We start from the raw sequence: 27,029 nt of genomic DNA, 5'->3' as shown, positions 1-27,029 counted from the left end.
TAGAAGGGAGCCTGAGGTGGCTAGTGTTTGTGTGTTAAATATGTTTATTACAGCTTTGGTGGGTTAAAACCCTGCTCCCTTTTCAGATGTCAGTTGGGAATCATCAGTTGCCTTCTTAAGGTGATGGGTATCATCACTTGAGTTGCTCCATTGCATCTCATGGTACACATCAACCATTTTTCAGGGATCCCTACTAAGATAAAACGCCTAACCTATTTTTGTTTTGCCCTTTTTTTTTTTTTTTTTAGCATTGCTAATATGATGACCTGACACCATACAGGACAGTCCTGACTATGCAGTGCAGATACTGATGGGAAAGGATCCAATATGAGTGTAAATGATGTTGGAGGAAGACGACGCTTTGAGGATAGCGAGTACACGTTGCACATATACCCTGGGAGCATCGCAGAAGGGACTATCTACTGCCCCATCACTGCCAGGAAAACCTCTACGGCCGCCGAGGTGATTGATTTGCTCATTAATAAACTTCAGCTTGAGAAAACAAAATGTTACGTCCTTGCCGAAGTGAAGGAGTTTGGTGGGGAGGAATGGATCCTCAACCCTACGGACTGTCCGGTCCAGCGCATGATGCTGTGGCCTCGCATGGCCCTGGAGAACCGCATCAGCGGCGAGGATTATCGCTTCCTTCTGCGGGAGAAGAACCTGGATGGGTCTATTCACTATGGGAGCCTCCAGTCCTGGCTGCGGGTGACGGAGGAGCGTCGCAGGATGGTGGAGCGTGGCTTCCTTCCCCAGCCGCAGCAGAAGGACTATGATGACTTGTGCAGCCTGCCAGACTTGAACGAGAAAACACTCCTGGAAAATCTCAGAAACCGCTTCAAGCAAGAAAAAATCTACACCTACGTAGGCAGCATCCTCATCGTTATTAATCCGTTCAAATTTCTACCTATTTATAACCCCAAGTATGTCAAGATGTATGATAACCATCAGCTGGGAAAGCTGGAGCCCCATATTTACGCTGTGGCAGATGTGGCTTACCACGCCATGCTTCAGCGGAGGAAGAACCAGTGCATCGTGATTTCAGGAGAGAGCGGGTCAGGAAAGACACAGAGCACCAACTTTCTGATTCATCACCTTACCGCTCTCAGTCAGAAGGGATTTGCCAGTGGCGTAGAACAGATTATTCTTGGAGCTGGACCAGTGCTTGAGGTAAAATGAAAACAACAGTAGCGTGGAAACTTTTTAATGGTGCAAAAAAACCCCTAAGTAGTTGGGGTTTTATTATGACACTAGTCTGGGGTTATCTGCTAAATGCTGCTAATAAAGTTACAACAGTATTAGCAATAAAAGAAGTTTGTGTTTCTGCCTATAGAATACTACCTGCTTCAAAAAAAAGGAAAAATAAAAGTAGAGCAAATGGCTTGCTGACAAAATTGTTAATGCTTTGGTTTCACTCAACTGTTTCTTAATACCAGTATATCTCAGTGATTTTTCAGTCTGAAAATGGAAATGAAAAGCCTTTCTTGAATTAACAGTAGCCTTTCTTTATAGTACATTGCAAAGAGAATTGATTGCGCGTAGTATATCGGTAGTGTTGTGTTTGGGGAGTTTCTGCGCACTCAATTTCATTGAGCTTGGGGAAGAGATCAAAGGTAACTTTCATGGTCAAAATTTTATTTTCTAATCATGAGTACTTGATTTGGCCAGGGTGATTAGTTACTTTATAAGGACTTTTCCCGGGGAGGAAAGGAGATAGATGAACTGCACCGTTAACTTTGCAGATATGAAACTCCAAAGAGGGATACAAGCATTCATTAATTAATTTGCCTTGAGTTTGCCTCATAACTTTTTGAAATGTTTTTCGTTACAATTGCCAGTTTTGCTTGTTAAAGAGTTTTGTTTGTTAAAGTCTGTCTGCACGGGGGTGACATGAGCATCAGCTTCAGCCGTGCCATTGTTCTTCTTTGAAGCCGCGGTACAGAGAGGTGGCTTGATGGCTGCGTTTTCTTCTCTTAAAATAAAAAGTGACTTTGACTGAAGGATAGTAAAACTCATGGATTTTGGAGGATTTTTTTTTTCTATTTTGAAACTTTTTTTTGTGGCAATTGTAGACACAGAGAGTAGGTATCTTTGCCTATATTCCATTAGTGGGTCTGAGGACTTGGGTCAGCTTCAACTACCAGCAGAAGACTGGGAATCAGAGGAAGGACTAGTGCTTGTGGATATCTTGGCTATGGATAAGCGAACAGCTTCATTTTGCAAAGCCAACAAGTTTTTTTCTGTTTTCACATCAGGTAGAATGGGCTGAGCTAACTTAATCTGGAGTTAACAAATTATTAAAGTCATTCGGGATGGGCTTTGTCCTGAAAAGCAGCAAAGCTGTATAACAAACTGAAGGTAAAGAAATTAAAAAGGCTTTTTTTTTTTTTTTTTTACCATCTGCATGAAACTGTGTGTTAATTCTTCTAAAGCACACAGGCAAGCGGACTCCCCGTTCTTGCACTAGCCAGTGTTTCTCCTGTTGTTGTGCAAGAGATTATGGCGCTGTTTCTTGCTGGAGTCGATGAGAAAATATCAGACCAGGCTCTGGTAGTCTACAATTAATGGTTGTTACTGCAGTGACCCAATTAGGTGACTACATTGATTTAAGAAAACAGGTATGAAAACTATTGCATTCCACCTCCAGTCCTGTTATTTATTTGAAACATTTGCATACCTGCTTGGTTTTTGGTATGCTTTTTAATGTATCTTGTTGGACCAAGGTCCACTTTATAGTTCTCTTAAGTAGTGTCAGAGAGAGCATCTCTATCTAGCGTAATTTCCAGAGGTGGAGAAGAGAGATTTCCATGAAAGAGAAGGTAGAAGGAAGTTTTGGAAATTGTTGGGGTTTTTTTCTTAAATTCTACTTTTTTCAGGCATAGGTAAAATAGTCCAGTTGCAAAACTCCCTGATCATCACTTAGTTCACTGATGCAGTCCCTTAAATAAATGAACTGTTCCACCTACTTAAAAGATTAAATCGCGCGCCCCCCCAATACAGGCTTGCAGTCATTTCTTATAGTCAAACAAGCTTGTGTCCAGAGGTAAGAAATAGAGGATGCCCATGAGCTGCATGTTTCTTTGCTTTTCTTTCTCTGCTTGCTGTTATTTTATGCTATCGAACAGGGAGAGAGGGTGCAAGCAATTTCAGGATGGTGCAATTTGAAGATCCCGGGTTATCAGGATCCCTGTTGTTACCCCTGTGTTTCAAGATCTGAAGTTTAAGTCTACTTGCTTGGCTCTTGGATGGAGGGCAGCAGCGCAAACAGTTCACTGGTAATGCTGCTTTGGTGATGGCCACTTACTTCTTCCTGGGGACTGTTGCATGTGTTGGGATTAGGTACAGGGGAGGAATGCACTAGGCCTCTTCCCTTTCCTTTTGTAAGATCTGCAGCTGTTTTTAAGAAAAAAAAAACACATCTGAATCATATCTGTTATTTCTTTTGCTTTTGGAACAGAAGTTTGCATTCCTTTCCTCTGGCAGCTGGATGGCTGCTGTTGTGCTTCTCTAAGCTGCCTCCAGGTCTCTTGGAGAGAGTGAGGGTAATCCAAATAGTCACCAGTCATGCAGGCTTAAAGACAAAATGTGCATGCTTCTGCTTTTCCTTCCCTTCCTAAAATTTCCTAAAAAAAGGGATCTTCAGAGAAGATCTGTTGTAAAGGCTTGTGTTACCCTGCTACTGGTTTGCAGATTTGACCTTTTGATTCCTTGCATTTGTGGTTGAAATACACTTTTCACTTCTCTGTAAGTTTAGATGCCAAACTTGTGCATTTTTTTTCCTCTTTTTCTTCATTCTTCTCCCCTCCTCCAGACACCTTCTTGGATTCCCTTGTTTTCCCTCTGCATATTTAAAATTAAATGGTGTTCAGCTCAGGCTTGTCTTTTGGGAGGCAGTGACATACCTCTTCATGCTGTGACTTCTGATTTAGGGAACAGAGCACAGCAAGTAAGAGTTTACTTGGACCTGTTAATCTCTTTTTGCAAGCAGGGAAAGAAAGCATTTCTGGTAGCACGAGTGTTTGCACCGAACCACCCGTTCCTGGGAATGCCTTTGCAGTTGTGCTCGCACGGCAGGAACGGAAGTGGAACAAAATTAAGATTGATATTTTTTTTTTTCTTCAGCTTTGCTGTTTTCCTAATTTACTCTTTCTGAATAGTCTCAGGCTATTGTTTGGGACTTTTTTCTTGCACAAGATTCCTGTGAGCCTTGTCCAAATTACACTTTTGGGGATGGCTGTCAAAGCAAGCTGTTACTGCCATCTAAATGCGGTAGTATCATCCAGCATTTGTATGTAGCAGGGACTGCAGTTAAAGGTGTGTACTGAGACCAAACATGTCCTTTTAAAGTGTATTTGACATAAGTCCTATGGATTTTCTTTTTCCTTAAATGGGATTTAATAGGCAAGCTTGTTTTGTAGTGGTGCTCCTTAGAGTGATTGCAATATGCCTTTATTATTTTGTGATAAATGATATAAAAATATTTACATATTTATATATTACTTATCTGTGATAAATTATATTATTTAAATACTGTACTTATTTTTCTAATAACAAGCTTCCAATTGGTTGAAAAAGGTGATTTTCTTTATATTTTTTCTGTATCTTTCCCCATTTTCTTATAAAGCACACTTTTCCGTATAGAAGATTGCTTTTTCAGCAGGGTATGTGTAGACCTGAGCTTACCAAAATTTTGCTCTCTGGCTATTTAGTTTCAAGACTGAGCTTCTCAAATTCAGTTATTTTATGTAGTGACCAGAGGAAGAGTTGCACGTGCTGCACTTCAATTCTGTTTCTGATAGACTTCATGCAATACTTTAGATGAAAACTTCATTATGCTCAGCTTGATGCTCCACCAGGGACCCAGAGTGCATAACTTTGCTGCTACGTAGGTAGTTTGTTTTTCATTTGGATGCCAAACCTGATATTATTTAAGAAAGCATCGAGGAGGCGTGCCAATCAAGCAAACACTTTACTCCAACAATTGCACTTTTTTCGGAGAGGGGAATAGGAGGAGCTTCCTATAGGCAACTTATGCAGGCCATGAAGTGTTTCTACTTCATTTCTAATTCTGAAAGCCACAATTAAAGGTTTGCTCTCAAAACCCCAAAATGTCGTTGTCACAGGACTTCCAATTAAGGGTGGTGAGACACTAAAGAGGTTGCCCAGAGAAGTTGTGGATGTCCCATCATTGGAAGTGTTCAAGGTCAGGTTGGATGGGTTGAACAACCTGGTCTAGTGGAAAATGTCCCTGCCCATGGCAGAGGGGTTGGACTAGATGATCTTTGAAGGTCCCTTCCAACCCAAACCATTCTGTGATTCAATTAGTGGTCTACCTGGAGAACTGTGGTTTAGCCACAGGGCTATTTTACCCCATAGGTAGGCAACTTGTTCATGTGAATGTAGGACAGTGTTTAAAGACCCTGTTTTCTCTTTAGATTAGCCAGAAACACCCAGATTAACTTTACATTGGAAGCCCAGCTTGTTTTCATAGACTTAAACCTTTAGAGGTGGGATGTTGGTGTGCTGCTCCCTGGCCCTCCCTGGGATCATCACCCTGCACTGGTGCACGATGCAGCATGTGGGCATCCTCCTCCATTCAGTGCAAAGCAAAACATAAACCATGCTTCACCTTTCCTGGGTAGGTTTGAATGCAAGTTAATTTATTACATCATGTTACCTGTTGTGGGTTTTTTTTGTGTGGGGGTTTGGTTTTTTTTTTTTTTTTTTTTTTTAAATTCTCACCAAAAGTGCAGAAGTAGCAAATTTCTCCCTGGCTCAGGTATGCCCAAAGGTCCCCAGACAGGTATTGGATGAGCCTAGATCTAAAGTCTAAAGGAGTCTGTGCCAGATCATTTTATCATCCGTAACTTTCTCAACATCTTGTTTGTCACAAGAAGTACTGCAATGGCAACTACAAAAACCAGACATGTTTTCTAAGCAGCTGTTTACATGCATCTTCAAATGTCCCAGTGGGGATTTCTCAATTGCTTTAAAAAAAAAAAATAGCAAAAAGAAATGTTTCTGTGACAGGTTGAGGAATGCTGCTGGTGGCAGAGGGTAGCTGTTGCTGTCCTTCACAGCTGATGTGCATCTGCAGTACGTATGCTGGAAAAAAAGGAGTTGATTGCTTGAATTGCTTTTGAAAAAATTGCGGCTAGCCTTTTGTAGTGGCGGCAGTGCTGTTTGCATTCCCAATAGGTGGTAGTTTGCACAGAAACTTTAGGAACAGCAACTGCAATTGCTTATTAATTTCTGGAGCAATATTACACAATATGTGTGTATTGCTTGTATGGGGAAGTTATAGCTTCAATCTTAAGGTCTAGAAGTCTAAAAGCTGTTTTCTTTTTTTTTTTTGATCCTGATTGTTGGATTGTTAGAGGAAAATGTAAGCAGCAACTAAAAGAGATGGAATTTTATTTTATACGACATTGCTGTGGTAATGTACAGCCTCCTTCCAACTGAATTAAGCTCTTGCAGCAGCAGCTGAAGAGCTGGCCACTGTTAGGTGCGAGTGAAAATGATACCATGCTGCCAGAATTTCAGGCGATGCTGCTGAATGTTTCCAGAGTTAAACAAAGAGCTATTGAGTGGATTTTAAAAAAAATCAATTAACTAGAAGAATCAGGCACGTCCTGGGCTTTCAGTATATTTGACTGGCATTGGACAACACGGAGATGCTAAAGCTAAATGTGCGTGCATCCTCCACTGCTTCTCCCAAGCAATTTGGCTGGACGCGTGCAAGACGTGTAGTAATCCCAGGTAGGACCCAGCTCTGCTGGCAGATCCCACTCCATTAACTCCTGCAGTGTGTAGCCAGGATAAGGCAATACTGTTTGCATACAGCAAATTATGGTGCAATTATTTCCCTGCAAGAAAAGGCATTATCAAATCCAACATATTAATATTTTTACTTGGAACAGTATTAATGGGAGGTAAACTTTGAGTATATTCACGTATTTTTTCCTACTTGGAACAGTATAGAACAGCATTAATGGGAGGTAACCAAATTTCGTTAAAATGGACTTTTTTTAAAAAAATAGATCTGATTTAGTTCATGAAGTTCAGTTTCCAATACACTGATTTTAAGTTATTAGGCTGTGTCTTGTGTCTCTAGAGGTTATATCTGAAAAATGGATTTATATGAAGGCAAGAGGCAAAGATTCGTTATTCTGCTCTTTATTCACTTTTGATCATTTTTAACCTTTAATATATACAATTATTATTGATCTCCCATGTCATCAGAGTTTGGGGTAGGTGTTTAATGCAGCAGCCAGGATTTTTTCGCCTTGCATTCTTCCCTCCCCAGTGCACAGAAAGGCTAGAGAGGGAGCAGCGCACAGAGATTATACAGATGATGCCTAATGTGGGAAGAATTTGTGCAGGCCTCCGCTGGCAGCAGTGACACAAAGGAGTCATACAGCAAGGCTCATGCACCAAATGCTTTTCACCAGCGCTTTCAAAATGCTGTTATTCTTTAGCTGGGGATATTTTACAGTTTCAGGCTCTGTATCAAATAGTGTCTTGTTCATCTGTTTCTCTGCTGCATTATTCAGTCTTTTTACTTTAGAGGCTTCCTGCAATATCTACATTGGCTGTATTGGTGGCTGAGTTTAATATTTTTTTTTTCATTATTTGCTATCTTCAGTAAACATTTTGTCACCACCAAATCCAGTTTATTATGCTTAAATGACAGAAATGGTTATTTCTGACCCGAGATGACTGCAGGAAAATGGATTCGTTATTAAAGCAGGTTTATGCAAACCTGCCTTTTTCTCCACCCTTGAGAATTAGCAGCTATTTTGTTTCCAGGAGGCAAATGCTAAATAAAACCCTGCCTTTGCTGGGTGGGGTGCTCGCCTTACAGGGAGGATTTTATTGAACCTACACGTGCAAGCATCCCATCTTTTCCCTCCCTCCTCGACATCTCTTTTTGGGGGAGTTGTTTTGTTTTGCCATTCGTTCTCATTCATGCCCTTCCATTTGTATCCTTTTCTTTAGTTTTCTTTCACCGATATCTTAGGGTTTCACTTTTCCCTCTATTGATCTGTATCTAGATATTTAGATTTTATAGCTATCTAAATATTTTGTGCTTAGGGATCTAGATTTTCTGGATATCTGGATCCCCGGATATCTGGATTTTATAGATATTTTGCTGTATAGATATCTATAAAATAGAATCCTGAGTCCGACCTGAGCAGGGACCATGTATTCATGCTCGCATGCAACCATAGTGAACCCAGATGATGCTCAGCTTTATATGGTATTAGAGAACAATTGACTTTCTTAATACCTTTTTTTAATCTTCCACTGACTTACTACACCAGTGTATCTGTTATTTGGTTTTGCATTAAGCTTTTTCTTTTTAAACCTGAGTATCAAGGTGCACATTTCATAAAGAATGAAGGAAGGACCTCTTTTCTGAAAGCTTTTTGTTTCATTTTTCGCTATATATACTTATCAAATAATATAATGACAATGTAGCACTCTAAGTAATGTTTTTGATCAAAGATAGTGCTGCTACTGTCAAGTAAGGCTTCCATGAGGACTTAATATCGATAACAGAGGTGCAGACTTTTTATCCCTAATGTGTGTAGTTAATACGGCACTGTATTTTTCTAATCACGGAAGGAGAACTTAATGCTCTTGTAGGGATTTTGTTTCTTTTTCCCCTCCTCTCTTCTCCCAGTCAAAATACAGATTTTGGTTTTAGGACCATTTACTGAGACGCTTTTGACTTTTTTCGTGGCTGGGGAACCCATATCGGATTTTACATGATGCACTTGGGTGCTGCATGGTTGCCAGATAAGTGGTGTGTGTGCTACAGCTCCGTTGCCCTTGGTGGGGAACAGAAGAGCCTGAGAACAAGGAACCTTTGTAGGACAGGGACTACACCCAGCTGCGTGGTAGCAGTTGACAAATTTTGCCTTTTTAATGATTTCTGCTGTCCCCGTGGCTTTTCCAGGCACAAAACATGAGTGCTCTCCACTAAATGTCTCTGGTGAGTGCATTTTATTTTGCTGCCCAAGGAGCAATACCCTCTGTTGTCTGCTCAGTGACAAGGTGATAGCGTCTTACTGAGCTCTGGGAATTTGAACAAATTGTTTCCCAAGGCAACAAATAAAATTTTCTGAATAAGTCCTCAGTGTCTTCAAATGTGAGAAGTGTTCCCTTCTTATTTATAGCACAGAAATTGCTATTTGTAGCACAGAACTTGTTATTGTCACTTATTTTATACAGTGGAGAGACAGAGAAAATGTGATTAGTTATAGGTTTTTTTCCTTTTAATGTCTCCAGGGATGACTGATGTATATAAACCTAAAGGAAGAGGGCTGCTTCCTGGAGTCTGTGCACGTGGCTGGCGCTTGCTCCTGCGTTGTCTTTACTTTGTTTTCCTGTATGAGCCTGGACAGGTCTGCAAGCATCGTATTTGTAAAGGTACTGAAGTACCTTGCTGTCCTAGATGGAAATTAAAGATATGTATACATGCATACATTATATAGGGTGTATATGCACGTATATGTGCGTTAACAAGTGGTTCAGCACAACAGGGAACCGTTGTGTGGAGGGCAGCAGCCAGTGCCAAGCCTGCGTGTGCACCTCCAGTGTCTTACTGCGGATGAATCACAGAATCGTATAGGTTGGAAAAGACCTTTAAGATCATCGAGTGCAACCATAAACCTAACACTACCCAGACCACCACTACACCATGTCCCTAAGCACCTCATCCAAACGTCCTTTAAATACCTCCAGGGATGGCGACTCAACCACTTCCCTGGGCAGCCTGTTCCAATGCTTGATAACCCTTTCAGTGAAGAAAAATTTCCTAATATCCAGTCTAAAGCTCCCCTGGTGCAACTTGAGGCCATTTCCTCTTGTCCTATCACTTGTTACCTGGGAGAAGAGACTGACCCCCACCTCTCTACAACAGATGAGCTCCCATCTGGTCCTGCAGCAGAAGACCTCAGTTGCGTACAACCAGGATTTAGTTTGAATTGCAGCAGCTTTGGAGCATAGAAACGGAAGTGGATTTAGTGGGGGGGTCAAGAGGCTTCCTGTGAAGACCTCCTGAGCCAACTACAGCACTGCAGCAATGCAATATATACACCTTATTTCCCCATATGCTTCCTATAGGAAGAGAGAAGTCAACATGTTCATTGATGACTGCAAGTAGAGCATAAGCATTGGTGTGAATAGTGATTATCATTTAGGGTTGTGTCAACGAAAATGTCTAAACTCAAGAATTGCCAGGATGAGTGGTGTGGACCATCTCTTCTACAGCTTGGAGAAGATTGCATTTTCTTTGTGGTCCTAATGTCTGCCAGATATAAAGAAGCTTAACTGAGTGCCTCCTGACCAAATAGCTTTGCCAAATTCAACAGAAATAAATTAGAAGTAAGGCAATATAGCGAAGCATAGGCAGGTAGCTGCTCCAATTTAAGCCTCTAAGGTTAAATATTATATAGAGGTTAGGTTAAAGCTCAGCGGAGTGGGTGGTAGAAGGTGATGGAACAATCCTTCCCCAAACCCACATTGCACAAGTCTCACTGAAGCTCATGGCAGCAATTTGGGGTAGGCAAATAAAATCATTGTTTCCTGTGTTTGCAGAAAGGATCTGCCTTAACTGCAGCAGCCAATTCCAACTTGCTTTTATTAGCTTAATTAAGATGGATGAGGGATAAACATCGTGCCAGACAGTTGAGCCCTTGGCTTTTTTACAGTGATTGGGGGTTTGGACTTTTACGGGCAAAGGCTGTGATAGAGAAAATCAAAGGACAAGCTGAATCTCTAAGAGTTACTATTGAGTTTGGAACAGCAGAGGCATTTTGCAGATCATTTATTTTAGGACATACAAAGCATTTAAAAAATTGTCTGTTTTGCATCAGTGGGAGCAACAGATTAACGAAGCTTTCTGTCACTGGGATGGCTGGTGCCCCATGTTCATTGCTGCTTGCTCCCATGAAGCTTCATGATATAGGTAAGCACCACCTCTGTTTTGTAGGGAAGAGCCTTGGAGAGTGAGGTCCTCCACCTTTGCCCACAGGATGGCTGTACTCAGCCAGATGAAGGCTTCACCTCATCCTTCATCCCATCTCTGGGAGGACATTAGGCAGGGCAGGGTGAGGCTTCCCTGCCAGTCCCACTACTTTGTCATCCGTAGCTCAGGGATCTCCTAAATTGGTGGAGATCTCTGGATGGGTTCTTTGGGGGTCAGCTTGGCTACATGAAGCTTGTAATGACTACCATAAATTATCTTTGTTTCAGCCAGCACCATAGGAACAGCAGCATGCCGCTTGCTTTTTGGCCTACACTTGGATGGCTCTACCACATGCTGCTAGCCCAGTAAGGATTTTCATAAAAATGCATCTTATGGCTACATGACAGCTAAAGTTTTTGGTAGGTCTTAAGGACAAGATTGATAAAATGAACGGTACCTATGTTATATAGCTGCCGTCCACTTACGCTGGTGCTTGTGAGCTGCGGCAAAGCTGTCTGAATGCGAGATGAATAACTTAACCTTCCTTGTTGTAAAAGCAGAGCATTTTTAAAATTATATTTTTCCATTTTTAGGAGTCCTAGCCCTCCCAATGCCCATAAGTAAAGACAGAATAGAGGAAAAGATGGTACAATATCGTTTAAGAATTGAAATAATTCAAAATTTAGCACAGCACAAGACAAATCAGAATGGTTGGCTGTTACGAAAAACATTATGGTCATGAAAGCAAATTGTGTCAGTTATTTCCATTATAAAAGGTACCAGGAAACCATATAATCTACTATAGGAGAAGTAGGTATCCGAGTAATTGTGATTATTTCTGATTTTAAGCATTACTGGATATATTTAATACTTTTGCGTTTACCAAGATGGTTAATTTAATGTGGACCAGTTCATGCTGTTATGGGCAGACTGGTAGCACGGTATAATGTAGTGGTTTCCAAGCAGTTCCTGTGAAAATACTGGAAGAAATGCTAATACCACACACTAAGAAAATAGGAATTTTCGGGGGAAAAAAAAAAGAAGTATTTTTTAAAAGACCTTTTCAGAGTAAGAAACTCTGTTTAAAACTGCCCCCTCCCCTCATTACCACTTTCAAGAAAGTGAGGTTTTGAAGGAGGAGAGCACAGGTCTCAGACAAAGGGGTATGTGTACCAAAAAATGCTGGGGCTGAGGCTGACTTTTTTTAATTAAAAAAAAAAAGGGGGGGGGGGGGGGAAGGAGTTCAGCAATTTCTAGCTATAATGCAACTAAATCTTATTTTTTTGCCAACATTTTCCAGATCTGTAATATCCTCATGTTTGATAGGAAGGAATAAGAACAGAGAAACAGGATTCCTATGCAGCGACTTTGTGGTAGGGATCAAAGATTTACTGATTGTCCCAAAATAGGCAGATTTACTTATGGTTTTTAATCAGGAGAAAAGTCTTGGACAAGGAGCCATGTGAGAGATGCCAAAGGAGAATGAAAGCATGTGGATAAAAATGCTCGAGTCCAAGATAAGAGCAAAATGTTAAAACTTTAATCTGCTTTATCATCTAGGAAATTGGAAATTTTTTTTGAGAAATGGTAGGTTTGGGGAACAAAGGTTTGGAGTGGTGGGTCGAGGTGGGAGCTGTATCCCAAATATTCGATGCTCGAGCGCTTTCCAAAGCAGAGCAAATCTAATCTCTCTGGACTTCAGCAAAGCATCTGACATGCTTGGAGAAGAAACAAAAAAGAAAAAACAGGTGGGGAAAAAAAGAAAAAAAAAAATAAATAAAAAAAGAAAGCGACCAAGCAGATTTTAACAATGTGTAAAATCTTTTTTTGAAGAATTACTGCTTTCTCTGAATTTGGAAAAACTTAAATACAGGCTGGGAGATGTAAGGGGTATCACTGAGTCTCTCCTATGGGAAAGTGTGCAGTTTCAGGTGAGGTTTTCTTCTTGCAGCTAGCAAATGTCACTGAAATTGAATTATCCTTTAATTAAGGAGATCCAGAAGATTGTCCTGAAGAGTAGAAAATTTCGTATTTTTTTTTTTGTTCGCAAAATATAGGTGGAATGGGCTGCGTCTGATGGAGCTGGGGAAAATTTGGGGTTACCTCCTTAAAACAACCTTCTCTGCAAGGCTTATGTCCACTTCTTCATTGAAAACAAACTTTGCAAGCTTTAGAAATACACTTATACCATTTAATTTAAGGCTCTGAAAAATATGCATTTGGAAGTATTGGAGTTTATTTCTTTATTGCCTAGGCTACGGCTGCAGGAATGGCGATGCTCAGAGGAATGTATTTGAATTGTCAGGCTGAACTCTGCATTTCTGGGCCAGAATTTTCTTGGTATTTGGAGGCCTCTGGGATAGAGGTAACTTTGCCAGCAGTTCATAAATTTGAGCTAGCCTTTTTTACCTTAGTCAGGAAATTCACGTTTGAGCTTTATTTAAGCTGGGATTCATGGTGATCTAATCCCAACATGCTGCCAAACCCAACCTGCAATTTTTTTTTTTGGCGTTTCATTGCTCTTTTTTGTTTTAGCTTTGGTGTTTCAGATCACTCCCTTCCCTCTCCATCACATTTTTTTTCTGGAGCTGTTAGTCAGAAGTGGATGAATGCATGCAGGCATGGTGATGGCAGCAGCAAGCAGAGGAGCGGCTGTAACTGCAGGCACCGCTCTGCCACGTGTGGGGGGCAGAGCTCATTTGCTACCCAGCAGGACGTGCTTTCCAGGAAAAATTATAATGAGTAAATATTCTTAATTTCTCCAGATAGCAGCTAGAGGAAAGCACGTGGTGGTATTTTGCAAGTATTGGGAGATCGTGTGTGTGTGTGTGTGTGTACATATATGTATATATACACATATACATATATGTACACATACAAGCACACACAAATTTGCATTGCAGGTGTCATAGAAGTCCAAAGTAATATATGTGTCTAACATAAGATCTACAATAATAATAATATAACTTGGTGGTATTTTGCCAGTATTGGTAGATTATGTATGTGTGTGTATATATGCACAAGCACACAAAAATCTGCATTGCAGGTGTCATAGAGAAGTAAAAAAAATACATAATAATATGTACAATAATATATACAATATAATACTAATATAATATATATACACACAAATCTGTGTTGCAGGTGTCACATAGAAGTCCACAATAATGCATATAATAATATCTATAATAATAATATATAATATAATAATAATAATAGTAATATATATACACACACACAAAAATCTGCATTGCAGGTATCATATAGAAGCCCAGAATAACTAATCAAGTAAAACCCCGCTTCGTTCTCTCGGTCGTGGCTTGGTGTGAAGCTTAGCATCCTCCTTGTAAAAAGCATTGTTTTAACTTAATTCTCAAGCTTCAGAAGAATGCATGCGATAATACGAGTAAACACTTTTTGCTATGGAAAAACACATCTGTGATGGATACTTAAAATATTTTGGAGAGTAGTTAGCAATGGAAATTTGTCCAATATTTTAATTATTGCATCTGCTAATGAAAAGGCAAGGTGTGTTATTTATTGCTTGTTGGGTACAAGTGGCCTTGTCAGACAACTGGAGATGCTACTCCAGTACATAGGTGTATAATTGGGAGGTGGAAAGGATTTCAAAGCTAATTTAAAATTATATGTATTAAGTCAGTTTTAAGGGAATTTAAGTGAATCCCCCAAAATAACAACTAGTCAGTACTGGGATGATGATCTATAATTCCCAGCGTGGTCCTCGGAGCAGTGCTGTCAGTATATAGGTTGCCCATATACAGCCCTGGTTTGGGCAGTGATTTTTGTGTAGCAAATAGAGCACACAAAGGCTCATTTCTCTGCATGGTTTTCTTTTTCTGCAAAGTCATGCAAAGAACAACCTGCTCCTGCATCCTCTCTTAACTGCCACCGTACATTTGTTTTAAATCAGAATACTCTATTGCCAGAAGTTTTAGATGAGTGTTAAACGGGGAAAAAAATAATGTGGAGAGAGCAAAGACCTTCAAAGACCTTTCCTTGCTTGTGAAGTATTCCTAAAAATTCAACAAGGTAGGTTGTCTGCCATTTCAGTTGCCTGTGCATATGGCCAGTTAGTTCTTAAATCATCCATGATTTACTCCATGGTTTTTGCATCATGTAGCTGCTTAAAATAACTCCAGTCCTGCTCCTCCACTTGTGCTGCAAATCATATAAATGAGGATCCGCGTTTAATTTTGCCAGCAATACACACAGTGATACTTCCTAAATTGCCTTGTGTGCATGTACCAAACTCCTTTTTTTTTTTTTTTTTTTTTTTTTTTAATATTCTCAGTACAGCAAGTGGGCATCCAAGAGCTGGTAAGCCTGGATTAATCCTGGGCTTGGGCTGCTTCAGGAGGGATTACAAATGATAGTATTGGCATTAATGCTGCAAGATGGGAGCGAAGCTTTCCAATGTGCTTATGCAGCAGAAAGAAACTTTGCTGAAGCCTTTTGACTCACGTGCTGCTTTCTGCTTTGGGCTGTGAAGCAGAAAACTGTGGTTTCTAGAATTACATCACAATTATAATATTTGTAATAATAGAGATGCAATATAAATAGCCTTATGGCAGAAGGGAAATATATGGGTAATGAATGGGTGTGACCTGCCTATTGCTGTCTTGGTTTTTCTTTCTGGCTTGTGCAACCCTTCCCTCTCTATAACATCTGGTTTTCATCTGCTACAGAAAAGTAAAATAATTTCAATAAAACTGGGAGAAAACGTAATGCTTTAAAAAAACCTGACATATTGACATTTGCCTGGTTTTCAAGTGAGGTTATTAATTAAATTTATCAGCCTGGGTTATTGACAGAGTGGATGCTGACTTGGATGCTTGAGTAAATGCACCATCTGACGGACAATGCAATTACAGCTTAATGAGGTCAGAGTGCTGTGGTTTTCCTTACAAGGGTCTGAAATGATAAATAACATGAGTTGAGGTTACTCTGAATTTTGGTGCATCCCCCAGCTGATGTCTCAGTAGAGCGCTGAAGCACGGAGGCGATGTTGCTGATCAGAACAGCCTTGTTTCAGTGGGACCAGCTGCGTTTGCTCAAGGATTAAGCACGCAGCGATATCTGCATAGCGTTAGCCTGCAACAGAGATGCATCTCCTAAATTGTCTAATACTAGATATATTGAGATAAAATAAATATATATATAGGAGATATATTAATAGAAAATAAATATATACATGAGATATATAAATATGAAATAAATATATACATGAGATATATAAATATGAAATAAAAATATAGTAGTTTCTTTATATCTGCCCCTCTAAGTCTGATTAAGGTTGTCATTTAGGCTAATTCTAAAGTTTAGAGGTAGCGTGGGTCAGCATCTGCTTAATCTCCATTGCATTAGCAGCCCCCCTCAACTAAGTTTTTAAATTGCACTTTATTGATCGTTGGGCTGTTAAAGAACTCCATAAGCTCTTAGCGAGGGCTCAGTGGTGTACAAATGGAGTATTTGTCTTGCTACGAGCAGTATTGACCCGAGCAGTCGTGTTCTCGAGGAATATTTAGTAATTTTTTTTCCTTTTAGTCTGCAAACCTCTTGCAGATCATTAGATCATCTGCTCCTGCCCTCGCTGTTTTTTTGTTGCTGTGGAAGCTTCGTTAAGATATAATTATGAGTAAACAAAATATTTCTGGTTTTCCATATTAATCGTGTCTGTCTGTCAAGAGAAATATAGCTGGGAGACGAAGCTTTTTGAATAACTAGGTTGTCTTACCTGCTATCTTAAGGCGTAAAGGATATGCGTGAGCAAATATTGAAGTCCATAGGAGCCCTAAGTTTGCATTTTGACTTTAATGGTTGTAATTTTTAAATTGCTTTATGGTTATCACGTCGAAAGATCTTAAGCGCTAATTTTTCCAAAGAGTTTAATTAAGTTTCTAGCTTTCAGCTGGAAATTCAAAAAGTAAAATAAGTTCAAACTTACTATTAAGTTTTATATTTTGAGAGAAAATACTGCATTTCCATTTATTTGACTTGATTCAAACCACATTTGATTTGACTTCACCCCAGATTTCCAGATCCACACTTCATTTTGCTTACGAGCAAAATTTCTTTGGACAAGGATGTGTGATTGGGCTAGGGCGCTTGCAATTGCTGAAAGTGTTTTCAAAAGAAATTACAGATGTATTTTATTTTTTGGTCCTATCCTATTCCTCACCATCGAATTGGCTCAAATGAATTTTGTGCATCTTTCTGTGGTCTGGTGCCAGGGACATGGTTAAGAGAATGCGGAAGGTGAACAGTTCAGTGAGTCGGTACTTAAATGTCTTGATAATTCAACATGGAGATTTTCATACCTCTTTCTACCTATTACATGAGTTATCTTTGCATTTGTTTTCTAAAGCGGCACTGGAAGAATCGCAAATGTAGTAATAATCCCAAACCCACTTATACCATGTGTTTTTAGGCTGGCTCGGGATCTTGATCCGGTTGGGAATAGGATCTCCCATGTATTTATGCCACGCGTTGCAGGGAGCAGCACAGTATATATGGGAACCTCGTAAGGTGGTGTTGATGCTCAGCAATGCTTATCTTCAAACTCTGATTTTGGAGCTTCTTAGCACCAATTCCATCCCTTTTTTTTTTTTCCCCTTTTTTTGTACAGTCCCTGGTAGCGTGGGATTTTTTTTTTCCATACCTTGTTTCAATTTCCACCTGGGTTTTAATTATTATAGTGATTTTAGACTAGGCAGCTGATGAATTTTCAGTAGCTCTCGTCTGCCTGGATGTCATCCAAGGGGAGAGACAGGGAAGAAATGGCAGAAAAAAAGAGAGATGACCAGGGTAATAGCTTCATGTATCGGATGCCGGAGGCCGGGTGACCAAAGCCTTCCTGCTGAAATCCGGCCAGCATGAGGTAGGACAATTGTGCTGCTGTTCTCTTCAGCAGTTATAAACAAGAGGATGAGGCTCAGCAAGAGAAAGAAAGGTTTCTTTCTGTATTTTTCCTGTCAGTTTTTTAGCTTCCTTTTCCATCCCTCCTCTTCCTCCTGAACTGCAGGCAGAGCTGTTTAGAGAAGAAATGCTGTTTTCACATGAGTTTAATTTTTTTAATGTAGCATTTTACTTGCTGATTAAAGTCAATAAAGAAATACATTGAATACTCTCTCTTTAAAGATGCAAACAAAATCCTCCTTAGCTACCACTAATGGTATTTTTGTTTGGGGTTTTATAAAGCTGCTTTGAGTGAGCGAGCAGAAGCAGTGTCCCCATCTTTCCCATTTGGGATAAATAGATGCGCTCCAGCAATTTCTGCTACATCCTGCATGCATCTTTTTATGTAAAAAGGAAACAGAATAATAACCAGCTTAAAAAAATAATAAATTCACATCATCCCAAATGCAACCAGAGTGGCTGGGCTTTTACTCTGCTTTCAAGATGGTGTATTATTTATTATTTAAGGGAGATATCTTTCAGCTCTACCCCCATAAAATCTTTCCAAATTGTCCCAAGCGATATGTGCTGAGACATTTTGACTATACTATGACTATACTATGACCGCTTGAGTGGTCAACTCCTTGCTGTTCTCAGCAGCTTCAGATTTGGGTGGTGTATAATGAGAATAAACAGTTTGCTGCCTGTTGGTGGTAACTTTATAGCTCTATGTATGGAGTAAAGGTTTTGGAAGTGGATAATATGCAATGAAGAAAGTGAGATCTGGATCCAAGATATCCTCCAGCCTTTTTTTCCCTGCTAAGACCGATACCTCCACATACACGTGCTCTACTGAGTTTGATTAAAATCATATAAACTGCCGTCTCTGTAGTTCTGCCTTAATTGAAGGGAGATCCAAGATATCAAAACTGTGTGTTTTGATATGTTCTTGTCTTGTGTTCTTTATTGAGAACACAAAAATTATGTCTTGGATCAGACATCATGAAGTCACATTCACCCTCTGGAAGCTCTGTATCATGTAAGGGTGGTATGGGCAGTAGCTGGAGAGCCGGGATTGTGCCTTTGGGCATCACTGCAAGGAGGGATGCTGCGGCTGTCCATCCCCACTCCAGGAGCAAGTGCAGGATTGCCATCAGCTCCTTTCCTTGCAAATGGTGGTTGTCAGTTAATTTTTACAAACCAAGCGTAATTAGTAATGACCCACTCCTTATTCTGATGTGTTACTGTGTATCAGGTCACCACCTGCTTCCAAGTAATAGATGAGAATGTGTTTTTATGTAGGTTATAAATTATATATTGCTGCTCAGCTCAGGGAGTGCTTGTTTTTCCCCTTCCTTTTTCACATCCCTGTGCTCCTCTGGTTAAAGATCCTTTTCTCCCATTGAGTTCAAGTGATGAATCTCTTACCAAATTCAGAAAAAATACTCTGAATTTGTGCTTGAGCTTTGCAGTTTGTCTCAGCCTGGCAGAATACATGTGTGCTCGAAAACTTGTTGGGTTTTCCAGCTATTCCAGTTAGTCTGGTTAAAGATAATGTTATGTCTGTCTACAAAATTTCTCCCCTCTATCTGTATCCCATCACAGCTACCTATGATACCAACATCAGGTTGTGATTTTCATTTATTTACTATATATTTAGTTACAGAATTACCAAAAGGCTTAAACACACTGTAGTGATTCTTCAAAGCTTGAAAGAAGAAATGCTGGTCTAAACTTTACTGTTGTAGAGCTTCAGTTTTTTTACATGAGGAGTTGTACACTATTTGTTTAATTACATGGTGATGGAGAGGGAGCACGTTGGCTGAATATCTTCACAGTGGGGTGCAATCGGAGAGGGTCTATAGGGCTGCATGGTGGCAATTAAACAGACAAGGTGTTAAAAAAAAATTAGATGTACAGTACTTGTCTACTGGAAACTACCGCTTCAGGAAAACAGAACAGAGAGAATTTAATGAGCGTGTACTCTAATGAAGCATTGCTTATTTGCATGAAATTAATTGGAAAACTAAGTCTGCCATTATTGTTTGCTCCAGCAAGCAATGCCCCTGTGAATTTTCCAAGTGTATCTTCTGCATTTCTTCTGCTATCAGCTGTGCAGAGTGTCATAGCATGAAACACTTGTGCACAGCTCCCAGTGCAGCAAATAAAACATTGCTTGTTTATTCTGAGCAGGTCACTGTCTGTCCATCCATGACACACCTTTTTTCTGAATATCTTATAATTTAAATGCGGTACTACATATGCATGTTATTCTAGTGTTTGCTATATTCTTCTATAAAGCAAAAAAGTATAAAAAGTTGGTGTTCCCCAAAACATTACGTACAAAGACTAAAGAGATTGCAAAATTAAATGCTCTTGAATGCCTTTGGACACTTAATTCGTGCTGTAGTCCTTAGGCATTCTCAGCGACATGGCATCCTCCTCCTCCTTCCCTGCTGTGTGGAGCTCTGGGGATCCGCTCATTCGTGCAGTAAAGTGAGCTCACATCTGGGGGGACCCTGGCTTCATTTGCTGCGAAATTTGGAAGACGTATTGCAACTGATGGAGGGAGATCCCAGAAGGAGGTTTGATGGCGCTTGGATGCTGCGCTAAAAATTGGGCCTGTGTTCCTTCCTCTCGTTTGCTCCATTTTGGGTCAAATCTCCGACGCAAAGTGTGTAGTTTGTGCAGGCTTTTTGCTTCTTGGTGTCTGAGCACTTGAAGTCTTGCAGTGATATTGGGTGTATGCAGCCACCATAAAAATGAATACTTGAAGTGTCATTAAAAATCCTGCCCATTAATGGAAGATACAGCCTCGAGCTATGTTTCTTAATACATACATGAAAAAATTGAATAGAATGAAGGTGCTTTTGAGTCCTCACTTCATGATCTCTAATTGCTTGGCCAAGGTGGACGATGAAGAGCTGCTGCTCATCTTCATGCGGGGAGAAGGAGCAGCAAGGGCTCTGCATCCTTGGCACGCCAGCCAGCACATCCACGCTGGTGTGCCAAAGGTGGGCTTGGTTTGACTCCTGCCCTTTCCAAAAAGCAGGGGAACATGCTCCCAACACGCTGTACCAACCGCTCAACATATTGCAAAGCTGGGCTAGGAAGAGGTGGACAACAGAAAAATATCTGCGTTGGTTTTGCACAGTGTTTTCAGGTTCAGGGAAGCTGGTGTACAAAATCTCACCACGTTTCCCTTAGTTTTATTAATTCAGGGCTTTCTTTTTTGTTGGATTTTTTTAAAAAAAGAAACCCAATGACTATTCTCAGAAATACCAGCCTTGGCAGTATTGAAGAATACTATGTAAAGCTAAATAGGTGATTTTGGCAGGGTGTGCTTTGAAGTGAAAGCCCATTCTCTGTATGGAGACCTCTTGCATGACAAACTGAATCAAAACACCGTACCCTTCTTGTGCCACGGGGCATTGGCTGTTTTGCACTTGCATTGCAGCTGTTCCTTTCTTTGTAGACAACGGATGGTACAGTGTCGTATTTACCCCCAGCTTAGTAACCTTTTTCACTTTATAGCAAACCTGTCCATCACGACCTCAAAAATACCTATGTCTAATACCTTTGGAAAGGTGACAAGCAACACCTCTTAAATTGTCCTATTTTGCTTGACCTGACAGCTGAAAATACACATTTAAGCAGATGCATCCTCTCCTAAGACAAATGCCTGATAGGAACACATTGATTTTTGAGACTTCTCTTTTGCTCCCTAAAAATAATCAGTGCCAGCTGTTGTTTTTCCTGGCACTTATCAAATATTCTGGTCACTGATAAGATAATTATTTTTCAATGCTGCAAATCAGTCCAATGAGATAATTTTTTTTTTTTCAGTGCTACACATGGGTCTGGCTCCTGCAGGTGTTGTGGTCCATCCCCAATACTTAGTAATAAGCTTTTTTAAGCTCCAATTTCACCATTTGAACTGTGCTAAAAAGGGGAAAAGACATTTTTATGGATCGACTGGATGTCCGAAGCTGCCCATGGCTACCGAAACGTTGCAAGTGCTGGAAAACATCAGCCCAGCGGAGCTGCTGTGGTGTAAGCGAGTAATCTTAACTGCGTATGATGCACAGAAATTTGATGCTGCACCTTAATAATGCTTAAAATTTTGGAATTGCATCAAGAAGAGTTGCGGATTATTTATATAATCCCGCAGAAGAGCAGGGAAGGGCTGGAGACGTGTATATTCACGTTTGACCTTGTCCTTACATGGCAGAAAACAAACATGTTTTTTATTGTGTTGATTTAATGGCAGAGCTCTGATTTTTTTTTTTTTTTTTTTTTGAGGGGAGGATGTGTATTATTTTTTTGTCTGTAACTAGCAAAAAGTTGCTGAGGTCTAAAAGGAAGGATAACACAGGCAGATGCCAAGCTGGGTCTCTTATTACAGTGGTATGCTTTTGTTGCTGCTAACGTGTTTTTGTTTTTCTTCATCGCACACATTTCTGTTGGGAAAAGCAGGAAAAATACGTGTGTAAAATACACGAGGGCTCCATGCCTCTACTAAGAGATTCCAGATGGGAGGCATTATGGCAGGGACACTTTCTCCTGCCTTTCCATTTGTGGCATTGATTTTGGTGACAGACTGCAGGAAAACTTATCAAGGCCAAAACAGTAAATGCTTCAATTTTTTTAATTGTCTTTTGGGCTTTCCAAGTATGCAGTGGGAAGTTGAATCTTCATTTCTAAACATTTATGGCCCCATGTAGAATCATTACATTAAAAAAGGCAAAAAAATAGGGTTTTGAAGGGACTTTGAGAGACCTCCTCGAGGGGCTGGAGAGTGTCCAAGGGTTGTACACCAGACCAGATACCTCTCCCTAATTTAGAGGCTGATGGTTGGTGAGGAGGGGATGGAAGCTGGTGGAGATGCCTCTCCAAGGGATGAGACCCTTGACAATGGGCGATGTTTCGCTTCCATGCCAGGCAGTGGCTCTTGGCTCTGGCTGAGGTTGGTGTTGCGTTGGAGATGCAAGAAGACCTCCCCAAAATTTGATGGCTTGCTTCCAGACCTGTCCTCAGGCTGAAGGTCCACAGCTCCACCACGTGAAGCCAGCAGTGTTGCACCAACAGTTCCAGCCTGGGCGAGCTGTCAGCAATACCAGCCTGTCATCACCGGCTCTTAAAATAAGTGAGTCACAGCTCCAGCAAGCACTTCTGAGTGATACTAGAGCCGTCAAAAAGTGAGAATGGAGATAGGAGCTTGCGTACGGCAAAACATGTTGTCCTACAAGGTTGTCCTAAAGGAACGTAGTCTCCTGCATGGACGTTTTTGCATAATGAAATTATATTTAAAAAAAAAAATAGTACTTGGTTTTGGGATGCCATGTGTTGTACCATTTTGAAGCATCAATGTTTCCATGACGATGTGCTTCTGGCCAAAAAGACCTAAAACATGTTACTTTTGGAAGTATGTGAAGCCATGAGTGAGGACTGCCTTTCTACAGCTGTCTGTAATGCTTGATGCACTAAAAAGCTATGAGACATGCTTCAGAGGCAGCAATTTACCCTGTCTTCTGCAGAGCACTGAAACGTGTGCATGTTTGTCTGGTTTTGGAAACGGAGAAGTAATATTTTCTTTAATGGTGGCTTCACGGCAGGTGAGATAAAAGTGGTCAACAGCTCTGGAGATTCAAAAGCATCAGCCTTGAGAAACAGGGCAATCCTGGTGCTGCGTATGTTGTCATCTGCTTAGCTCAAGGGACGTATTATTTGCAATAAGACTTTATTTAAAGTAAAGGAAATAATCTGTGGTCCTGACACGCTGCAGGGTTGTTTCTAGCAATTAGAGACATTTTAATTGCAGCATCAGCTGTTTGTGATGCATTGCTATACTTAATCTAGCTCTGCAAAAACAGATTATGCAAGGTGAGGAAATCGTGGTATGACTTGGTGTTGTAATATATAATATAACCTATTTGATAGTTACTTTAAATATATATTAAGGGTTTTTTATCTGTCAATATTCTATTAGTTCTGGTTTTGTTTCTGCTGTAGTGCTCATTTATGGTACTTGCATTGCCTACTGGGGGAGTGTAAAGTCTCCTCCTTAAGCCATGACTTGTTTTCAACTGGTCATTTTATTGCTCTGTGATTATATTATATCTCTATTGGTATGAAAAAATAATTTGAAGCACCTATTAAGGAGATTTTACTCCGTCCTGGGGTCTGTCAGGCACTTGCTATCTGCATCTGATGTAGTAAAGTTTGTTCTTTGGCTGCAGAATATAAATGTTGGGAGTTGTAAGCATCCCCTGAGTTGGAGAGACCACTGAAATAACACCGAGCTTCCCAACTTCATTTTGGGATACTTCTGTAAATCTGAAGCTGAACCTGGGCTGAAGATTTTTTTCTACCAAAATGTATGTTGGCTGATGCGTGCGAGTTTGCTGGAAAACACATGCGTTTGGCTGCTCTTCCCATGGCCGTTCACCCCATGCATAAAAAAATAAATGTGTGAGCAGAGGACCAGGGATGTGAGCCAGACCTTAAGGATTTGGCAGCCTCTGCTTCCAGGATCCATCCATACCGGCGTTTGCCGATGACTGTCTGCCAGCTTAGCCGAGGTTTTTTTTCCCGTTACGGCACTTGCGTAGGATAACTGTTCCTGTTCGGGAAGAGGACTTAAGTAGGAGGCTTTGGTTCGGTTTTGGGGCTTTATTTTGTTGCATCGTGGTTATGTGGTAATTCCTTTTTTCCAGAGCGTTGCTTAAAAGGAAGAAGCTGAAATGGTCTGATCCTGTGCTTAAATATGGGAAAAGAAGGACTATTCTGCCAGCATTGAAGCATTTGCCAGGAATGCAGATGCTAAATCCTATTTCTTACATAGCTGATAGAGCACCTGCATCAGCAGAGCTTTAAGTCTCCCAAACAAGTGTGTGTTGTAATGACTTTTATAGTACTTTATCTAGGGTATCTTACTCTATAGGTGTATTTAATGGTGCTCTTGATATTTCTGTTACATACACTGGCACTTCTTTTATTCTGTTAAATTGACCCCAAAACCTTCTCCAAATCAGTGCTCTCCCATTAAAATTCATTTTCTCCCATATTTGCATTAAGGAGTGTGAACTCTAAGTGCACAAAGACAAGTGATCTTAACTGACCCTGTATTTTAAGCCTCATTGCTGCAAAAGATTCGTTGGTTAATTGCTCTGTCCCAGGATGGCGACTTGATTCAGCAGAGGGGGGGAATTGCTGCCTTTGAATAGTCTCAGTTTTGCTGTGGCCAGGTAGGTGTAGTGCAGATGTTTTATAACGATAAGACATTTTTAGTTGTCATAAACTATCTGTAACAAAAAAAAAAAAGGTGTTTCAGAGCCTGTATCATGAGTAGTATTTTAAACGTAAGTTAAATTACAAGAAGGTATGTCTTTTAACATGGTAGAACGCACTTGGCTGCCATTCAGTAATAGTAATTATGAAATGAAGTATTTGATGTGCTTTATACTGAAAGAATACTGCTGACTTTAATTCTGCATTGTGAAGGGTGTGCTGTCATTGACAGTGGGATGAAGAGTGTTTTAACCTTCATGAATGCAACAAATAGTACATTTGTTTGGGGTGGGGAGACCCCTTAAATATGGTTTTGGACCTTCAGGCAGTCTTTGCAAGCCTGCCCATATGGACCTGTTCTCCATAAGGTCCATATGGACAGGGAGGGAGAGGAAAGGGTGTCATCAGCACTTCCCAGGTGTCTTTATCCTTTGGACTTTCCCCATCTGAAGTATTTGCAGGTCATGTATTTGAAAGGTTCTTTGATAGGGAATGAAAAGCAAGGAGAAGACAGGGTTGAATCTTTTTGGTTGCTGTGCCAGCTTAAAAAATGCATTACTAATTTTATGGGAAGAAACAGAAAACTGCATGGTTTTGAGAAGCTTGTAAGCAAAAAATCACGCTAATAGGAGACACTACGGAAAGCAAACACCACCGAAGAGATGTTCTGCTGTGGTTTGCTATCAAAGACTACTAAAGAATTGAATTTTGTTCTAGGCAATGTGTTGAGATGCGACTTTCATGTCCTTGCTCTCTCTGCACCAGAATAGTGAGGAAGATGGCTAGATACATGAAAACTGAATAATTGAGGTTGGCAGGGACCTCCAGCGGACAGCTGGTCCATCCGTGCTCGAAGCAGGTCAGGTGGGCTCAGGGTCTTGTCCTAGAACAGTTGCTGTTTCTTGGCTTGATGGGGAGTTGGATTCCCACCATAGATCAAATCACCAGCACCTTTGAACAGCTAACTGCTGCAGGGCTTGCTGAGGTTTTGGTGCTTTTAGTTTCTTTTAACTGCAACAGACTTGTATTGCAAGGAAGGAAGCCATAGATCTGTATTTTTATTTTTTAATTCTTTTTTAAATTTTTTGCTATGGTACAGCAGCAGTGGAGCTTTACAAATACTTTCTTTTAAAAATACTTAGTTGTTTTATTTCATGCAACATTCTTTGTGCTGTAGGTATTGCCAACCAGGAGGTGCCATGGGGGTTATCAACTAAATGTGTGTGTGTGTGTGTGTGCATGGAGGAGGAATACCTTAAAATGTGTTGTGAATCAGTCTAAGTTGTATATAAATCCTGATATGTATGAGAGACTTGAAGATTTTAGATATATACGTGTGTATGTGTTTTTTTCAAACTCCTATTTGCCATTCAAAGTCATCTGCTCGTGTCAACAGCCAGGAGAAATTTTTTCTATAATGTTTGAGAAAAACATTATCTGTTTGTAATAGAAAAAAAAAAAGTATTTTGTCATTATAGACCTTGGGTTTAAACTGCTTTGTCACCTTTGAGGTTTGAAATGGAAAAAGTGGTTTTGGCTCTGCAATGTGCTCCAGTGGCCCACTGAAGAAAAGAATAACCAAAGAGAAATCTTTTAAAGATTTTAAAAGTCAATGTTTGGCAGTTCAAGGTTGCACGTTATTCTTGGTGAGAGCTCTGCTCAAGTGTTGCAGCATGAACGCTATAAATATTTCATGGTTTGTGCTTTTTACCATAGAAGCATTGGTGGTTTCATGAGGCAGTATGGAACATCTAGCCACAACCAAGAGCATTAAAGAACAAGGTGTCAGCACTTGAACTCGTATTTACTTGCTATAGACTAGATGACTGAGTGTTACTGCTTGGCCATG

The 27,029-nt window shown here is 40.3% G+C and overlaps 1 protein-coding gene across 8 annotated transcripts in view; it reads left to right on the top strand.

Annotated features, from left to right (window-relative positions):
• MYO9A (myosin IXA) overlaps positions 1-27,029 on the top strand; it is a 191,042-nt gene that overhangs the window by 34,467 nt on the left and 129,546 nt on the right. For all 8 annotated transcript variants that reach the window (XM_075505565.1, XM_075505564.1, XM_075505563.1 and 5 more), the window contains one exon: positions 249-1,170. In XM_075505565.1, the coding sequence (XP_075361680.1) occupies positions 328-1,170 (843 nt within the window). In that variant the 5' untranslated portion in view covers positions 249-327. The remainder of the gene's footprint in view (positions 1-248; positions 1,171-27,029) is intronic.

This window comes from Mycteria americana, chromosome 6, assembly GCF_035582795.1.
Source record: "Mycteria americana isolate JAX WOST 10 ecotype Jacksonville Zoo and Gardens chromosome 6, USCA_MyAme_1.0, whole genome shotgun sequence".
Lineage (NCBI taxonomy): Eukaryota > Metazoa > Chordata > Aves > Ciconiiformes > Ciconiidae > Mycteria > Mycteria americana.
The sequence above is the reverse complement of the archived record's forward strand: the minus strand, read 5'-3'. Positions and strand labels throughout refer to the sequence as shown.